Source organism: Gopherus flavomarginatus, chromosome 7, assembly GCF_025201925.1.
Source record: "Gopherus flavomarginatus isolate rGopFla2 chromosome 7, rGopFla2.mat.asm, whole genome shotgun sequence".
Lineage (NCBI taxonomy): Eukaryota > Metazoa > Chordata > Testudines > Testudinidae > Gopherus > Gopherus flavomarginatus.
In genome coordinates, this window is record NC_066623.1 from 35,895,088 (window position 1) to 35,902,712 (window position 7,625).

General features: G+C 46.8%; 1 protein-coding gene across 5 annotated transcripts in view; it reads left to right on the top strand.

The window, feature by feature from the left end:
- CXXC5 (CXXC finger protein 5) overlaps window positions 1-6,834 on the top strand; it is a 102,087-nt gene extending 95,253 nt beyond the window's left edge. For 3 of the 5 annotated variants that reach the window (XM_050962817.1, XM_050962814.1, XM_050962818.1), the window contains exons 3-4: window positions 3,962-4,042; window positions 4,469-6,834. In XM_050962817.1, coding sequence (XP_050818774.1) covers window positions 3,962-4,039 — 78 coding nt within the window. In that variant the 3' untranslated portion in view covers window positions 4,040-4,042; window positions 4,469-6,834. The remainder of the gene's footprint in view (window positions 1-3,961; window positions 4,043-4,468) is intronic. The other 2 variants (XM_050962816.1, XM_050962819.1) reach the window with 2 other exon arrangements.
- The last annotated feature ends 791 nt before the right edge of the window (window positions 6,835-7,625 follow it).

Genomic DNA, 7,625 nt, shown 5'->3' on the forward strand with positions numbered 1-7,625 from the left:
GATAAGTCTATTGGTCCATCTAATCCAATATGCAGCCCCTGGCAATAGTTCCTATCTGATGCTTCAGAGGAAGGGGGGAAAACCCAGCTGCTGCCTCTGGGGACAACCCACTTAGATCTGATCAGGAACCGGTGTTTCCTAACACCTATCCTGCGTCTTCCTTGCCTGCAGGGATGGAAGCAGCACTCACGCCATGTCAGGATGGCCATAGGGTATTTTGTGGTACGTCAGGCCCCGGTGGGTTTCTAATAAACCGTTCTCTAGAAAAATACCACAGCTTCCTCCTGGGCAGAAAAAGAGGGTGCAGGAGTGGAGGGAGGGGGGCTATCTGTAGGGCAGGTCATTCTCCCCCCCCACACACTTTGTCAAGCCTTGCCAGAGGCTGAATGTGTTTGTGCCAGTGAACCAGTTTGGGGTGAAGATGGTTGTTCCTCACTAGCCCACCCTGTCCTTGTCCACTTGGGTGCTGCTGCAGCACTTCATAGTTGTCCTGTGGGAACCCGCTGTTCCCCATCAGTAGCCTCAGCCAGCTTGGCTATGCAGGAACTGAAGGAGAGGGATTTAACTGGTACATTTGGCTCCTGCATTCCATCTCCACCAGCTCAGAATCCCTGCGCTGCCCCTGGGGAGTTCTACGTGCTAGCAAGTTTCATCTGGCATTGGTAAGTTTCCTGTCTTGCTGTCTTTATAGCAGGCAGAGCCTAGCATAAGCCTCTTGAGTAGGAGATCTCCCTCAGTATCCAGGCTGGAAGACTTGTAATCCTGGTGAACACTCCTCTGTCTTGCTGTGTGTCATTCACCAGTGGGTCCTCAGGACAATGTGAGCTTTTAAAAGCTTTCATAGTTCAGTTCCTTTAGCTAATGCTGTCTCCCTGACGGTCTCTTCTTTAAAAGGTGCAACTCAAAACTGGTCTCCTCTGATGTGTGCTAGTTCTCCCCATGCGCTGTGATGTGGTAGGATCTCAGAAGGGTCAAACCAGGTCTGAACTTGGAAGCAAAACCCAAGGATCAGCAGGTGAAGTTCAGGGTACCCCATGTGCAGCGCTCTTCCCTCAGTGTTGCTAGTGCTGGCATTCAGAGGTGATGTAAACCAGAGGACTTGACCATTTATGGCTGCTTAAAGATCCCATGGTGCATTCTGCAAGAACCAGGGTATTGGCCCCAGTGTCCTAGGTCAGATAATTAATTTCTGCCAGCTCACAAGCCTTTTGCAGTTTGAAATTAATAAGAACATAAGAACAGCCATACTGTGTCAGCCTAGTGGTCCCTCTAGCCCAGTATCCTGTCTTCCAACAGCAGCCAGTGCCAGGTTCCCCAGAGGGAATGAACGGAACAGGCAATCATCAAGTGATCCATCCCCTGTCTTCCACTCCCTCCTTCTGGCAGTCAGAGGCTAGGGATGCTCAGAGCATGGGGTTGCCTCCCCCACCATCTTGGCTAGTAGCCATTGATGGAACTATCTCCTGGATTTTTCTAATTATTTTTTAATCCCAGTTATAGTTTTGGTCTTCATAACATCCCCTGGCAAGGAGTTCCACAGGTTGACTGTACTGTGTGAAGACATTCCTCCTCTTTCCCATCAAACCCCGTACTAAGTACTGGAACGGTACTATAGACGAGCTGCATTTCCCAGACGCTACATAAATGCAAGAGACTGCGGTGTAAAGCTGAGCTCTTGCTAGTTTGTCCTTTTAAGTGATGGAGTTTAATAAAGGTCGTGTGGTTCAGAGAGTAAGGTCTCCGACTGGCAGAAGACATAGTTCTAGTCTTTACTCTGTTCCTTATCTTGGGCAAGTCCCAGCTTTCTCTGTGCCACCATCTCTCCATCTGTAACATGGGTGATAATGCTTGTGAGCTTTTTGGTAAAGCGTGTTACCATTGAACAGCAAACACTAGGTATTATCATTTAAATGTGGAGGCATGAGCCATGATTCAATGCGCGTGTTGTTTGACTGGTGCCCAGAAAGGCCCGTTTGCATTGCTCATTTCTGCCATCTTAGTCTCTGTCCCTCGTTTTCTAATTTGCTGATTTCCCAAAGTGCTCCAGTCTAGCCTGTTTTTGAATGGCCTGAAATGAAGGGGAGGTTTGGGGCAGGCTCAGCAATCAGCATGAGGCTAGGGTAGCTTTGTAAAGGAAAGTTACCTTGCCATGCCAGCTGCACTGGGAAGGCTGGCCTGCCTTTTCTGTATCCGACTGAGTGGAAGCCGGACATTGTAATCTACATCAGACACAGGGGAAGTAGGAGCTTGTTCCATTGTGTCTGGAACAGTAAGTGGACGGCTGGAACAATCACAGAGCTGTTTTTCCAGATGCCCTTTCGGAGCAAGCAGTCTCTGTAGCTCCTTCCCTCCCCCCGGTCTGTTGAGTGAAACCCTTCTAAGATGAGCCCTTGTGGGTGGAGGAGATATCCTTTTCCCAGGCAGGCACGCTTCCTTTCTTCATATTAAAAACCGATGTTGCAGCGACAGGTCAGGCAGTTCTCAGGCACAGTGAGTTTGTTGGGTCTCAGCTTGATGCCGAGCGGTCCTTTTGTCCATATCACAACCCTAACCTTGTGGCATCGCCCAGCGGGAAACGAGGGTTGAGGTGCGACCTGCACTGAAAGCCAAATAATAACCGTTCTGCCTCTGGTTGAAAACAAACCTCCCTTTCTGTCACTGAAGATGCGGGTGTGGTAGCTGGGCAGAGATGTTGAGAGTGACTGCCAGTGAAATGCTGTTCATTTGAAACGAGAACGCTAATTAGTAGATGTCACCGGAATCTCACTTTGTAAGGAACTGTTTAAAAGATGCAGCAGAAATACGGGGTTTGGAAAACATGATCCCAAGGTATTAGCTTCAGTTACTAGCCCAGCTGATTGTTATGAATCTGTGTGCAGATGTGACGGAGCAGACTTAGGCCAACTCTTTCTTTTCCTGCCTTTGAAATGCATAATTTTTTTATTAAAGCGCCTACAGGCTGAGTCTGCACTAGGGGATTTCCCTGTAGTGGAGGACGGCAGCAGCTGACCACAGCTTCGCTGAGAGCGCAGGCAGGACCCGTGCTCCAGAAACGGGCTGAACGTGGCTCTGAGCAGGACTGGCAGTGCCTGCTGCGTTTCCCAGGCTAGTGGAGGCTAAGGAGAACTTTGCACAAGATGCTCTTGTAAAGAACAGAGGGCCTCTGGGCCAGCATGCTCACCAGTTACTAATGTGCAAACACAAGCCCAGATTCTGAGGTGTGCTGAGCCTTTCTCAGTGGGCCCAATCCTGAAGCCCTCACTTCTTGCACACTCAAGCAGATGTCTCCCTGAAGTGAATGGGAGTTTGCCTGAGCGAGGCTGGATCCTGTTCCTTGGGGACCAAATTTTCAAAGCTGGGAGGCCTAAAGTTAGGCTTCTTAGAGCCATATTCAGGACTATCTAGGAACAACCTGTTTTTCAGAGGAGCTGAGCACCTGCAGCCCCCATTGATTTCAATAGGATTTGATGGGTGCTCAGCGCCTTTGGGAATCTTGTCATTTGGATTTAGGAGCTTGACCTGGGGCAGCTGGGTTTCAAAATTTTGGCTCAGGATTTGGCCCACTGGTTGTCAGGGGTGGTGAGCTCCATTCCAGATCGTGCCTGGGGGCTGCAGGGTACGTCAGGCAGCCTCCAGCCTTCCAGGACAGTGGGAGGGACTTACTGAGCGAAGGCAGAGCTCCCTGCACCCTGGTACAGTGTAGCACTCTGGGCTCCTGAGCAGTTGTTGGCTCCCTTTGTGCCCTAATCAGCAGGCAGACAATGGGATGGTTGAGGGAGAAGTGGCTAGCCTGAAACAGGAGGAATTGTGCATTGTGTTCCAAAGGGGGGAGTGGGTTGATCCCCTACATTAAGCTATTCCCTCCCTCCTTGCATTACAAAGCAGATATGTTATCTCCCATCCAATACAGATTTTCCTCTTTTGTGTGGACTTTTCTTTCTCTTTTTTCCCCCCACCAAAGGCTGCAACTGCTAAAAGGCGTAAGTCTCCCCCGCAGGACAAGTCCAGCTGTATAGTAACAGAACCCCAAAGACACTGAAATGTGAGTGCCAAACGTGCCCCAGCAGGGAGGGCAGTGCACTCCAGACAAAATCTGCATGTTGTCATATGTTGCTTTTACTTAGCTGCCTGTAATCAACTTACCCAGTTGATTGTATTAGCGTTACTGCGGGCTAATACCTCTTTGACAAGGTCCTTAGTATAAACATGGTGCTTCTTGGGGACCCCCTCCCCTGCCTAACAACCTGTACGCAGGGCCAGATTTTACAAACCCATCCTCATTTGGGCTTAAGCGGGACCTTGGGCTGGGATTTCATCCTTGAGGAGTAATGGGACTGATTTCACGAGGAAAGATTTCTGTTACCGGCCCAAGGGCTGTGTGCAGAGCAGATGTATTTAGTAGCAGTTGTGTTTCCCACATGCACCTGACTCTTAACGTGTCCCTGTTTTCTTTTCTCTTTCTTTCCAGAAGGTGATGCTTCCTACAGGAGCTGCATTCAGATGGTTTCAGTAGGAATGAGAATTCCAAAGCTCTGTCATCCAAGTGCAATGTCACTGCTTGCTTGTGTTGTCTCAGGCAAGGAATTTTTTGGCTGAAATGAATGGATGCACCTGTGTCTCTTTAGAACCAAAAATATTTTCTCGCAGATTTCATTCCTGTTTTTATATATATATTTTTTTTGCGTTTGTTTTAACATCTTCAAGTCCTAGTAAAACATTTAACTGCTTTTCAAATAATAATGAAAAAATGGATCTGTAAAGTACCAAGACTTAATAGACAGAGTATGGACAATCAGTTTCTTTTTGTGTTTTGGTGTTGATGTTGTTTATGTGTGGAAGATGCAGTTCTTGTGTAGAGAATGTAAATTTACAGTAACCTTTTAAAATCTAGTTACTAATAAGCACTACTGTAATTTAGCACAGTTGTTTAATTACACCCTCATTTATACTTTTTATTTGATTATTTCCCATCATAAAATAGAGTGGATAGTTTCTAGAATGCCTCAACTTCATGTTTATAAATGCGAATATGTTTAAAACGATGTAGTATCCCTTTTCCTAACCATTCACATGTGTAAGTTTAACCAGCAAGAAGCTTGGTATTAAAGATGAAAGAAAAATTGCTGCAAAATGAGCAGTCTTGGAAAAAAATCATTGTTAGTTTATTAATATCGAACAAGAAATACTGCATACAGGGGAAACAAGATCCTAATTGCAATGGTTTACTTGTAGAAATCATTTTTATAAACTTACTGAAGTTAAAAGAAAAATTAAAAAAAATTGCAGGACCTGTGCTGAAGCAGTTCTGAAAGCTAATATTTCTCTTATGTTCAAATCCCCATTTCTCCAGCTCTCTCTACATCAGTAAATTGAAATGCTGTTTGTAATGTTTTAGCGATCCAGGCTGTTTTGTGAATAAAATGAATGCATGTTTTGTGTCATGATTTACATCTCGTTTTTTTCTGTCCATTTCTGTTGCACGCAGTTGTGAAAAAAAAAACGTAAAAAAATGTCCCTTTTGAATATGTCACTTCTTGTGTCATGGCATTTTCCTAAGTTTGCCTTTCTTGGCGTTCAGGGTTTGGGGTGTATTTTTTTAGTTTTTTTGTTTTGCTTTTATTTTTTATCAGCAGATTAAAAAATAAATGAGTGAATTGTAAATGTTTGCCAGTGCAAATGGAGCAATCAATCATTTTTTCCCCTAAGGTTGCATATGTTACATTTTTAACTGGTTAGCTGAATAGCACATGTTCTGCAAAATACATACTGTGTTAAATCTGGATTTGTTACAATATACTTAGGAGTCTAAACTAAACTGTGCTAAGCTTGATCACTAGAATTTTCATTACAGGTAGCATGTGGATAACCAAACTACAGACTCCTTGGAAACTGACATAGGGTTGGTGGTGGTGGTGAGTTTGTTGGGGAATTGATGACTTGTACCAGGTGATGGAATCGGCACTACAGTCCCTTGTGTAAATTGAGGCCAAATCTGATTGGAAATGGTGGGTGTTGTTTTCAGAGGTATTCAGTGTTTACCTAGAAATCACCTCCCACTAGGTAACCATTGGCCACAATGGGAGTAGAGATGCGTCAACACTGAGTGTGTTGACAGCCCCATCTTCATGGACATATTGTAATGTGTGACTGGTGCGTTTCTGAAAGAGGAATCAAACGAAATAAATGGTGTCCAACCCATGAGCTTTCTCGTGTTTGCCTTTGGCCCTTTCCCACCCTGCTTGGGTCTAAAGTCGCGTGAGGAGCAGGACTGTAACGCTGTTTCTTGGGTCCCTTATCACAAATCTCCAGCTTTGGCGATGGATGCTGGGGACCTGATCCAGCTCCCAGTGAAGTCAATGGGCAGGCTGTCCTTGACTCCACCGGGAGTGGAATCTGGCCAGAGCAGTATTGCGCCGATATCTTTTTTCTTCCTTCCTTCCTAACAAACAGCTGCACCAAGGTCTCTCCTCCTTACCGTTACACTTTGCGAGGTCCAGACATTCACAGCTATTTGCTGCAGGAGCAGTTCCCAACCCAGCCCACCTATAAGTGCGCAGGCTTTTCCAGTGGTGCCCCAACACATAAGGGTCCCGAGCCCCTGATGCCATGGCAGGAAACACAACAGGAAGAATGCCACCACTTGTTCAATCTCACCGTATTTAATCATATGAGTCATTTGGTTAAAAGCTATCTCCCTTAGTGGGACTATTTGACCAGCTAGACCTGCCTAGAGTTTATCCATACAGTTCATGCCATTTGTTTTTGTATAACAATGCAATCATGCCACAGATAATTGTATTTAGACTGGTTCTGTCAAGACAAGGATAAAACGGATGCTTAGAAACAGGAACTCTTTTTTAGTGAGTAAGTTTAGATAGCTGAATGTTCAATAAAACAAATTTACTCTGCACTTCTGAAGGGGTGAGTCTGTTTTGGGGATAATTAACAAGTGTGTGCGGCTTGCAGCCTGGGTCACTCGCTAGATCACGTGGAGGATGGATGCAGTAGGAGCTAAGGACAGCCAACCTTGGGGTGCGGCCTACGCTGCTTCACCCCATGAGTAGCGCTGCGAGTCACTATGCCCCACATACCTCTCTGAGCCCTGATTCCCTCCCTGTGTCCCCGTGCTCCAGGGTGGATGGGGGCAAATGCTGCAGAGGTATGGTCAGTCATGCCACAGCCTGCCCTTGGGTCAGTCATGGAGCCAAATCCTGACCTCAGTGAGACCAGTGTAAATGCAGAGGCAGTCAAGAGCATTACTCTGGATTTGTGTGCATGTGATTGATGTCGGACGCGGAGGCCCCGGGGCACTCTGCGGAGCGCCTTTTAGCCCCCAGCAGAGCTAATATTCATGGGGCGCGTGTTGCTAAAACACACGTGCAGCTAGAGATGTGCCCAGCAGTGAAGCCCTGGTGTGTGCTCGAGCTGCGCCCAGCACATTCAGCCTTGGAAGCCACATTGGGGCAGCTTCAAAGGGAGACGAGGATTGAGAGCCATGGGGGAGGGGAGGGACATGCTGCGAGTGGATTATAGGCCTCTTTCCCTTTCCTGGTCTCCCTCCCGCAGCCCCTGTGCAAGGCAGCTGGCACAGGCCGGGCCCTGCAGATGGTGCAGCAGCAGTGTAC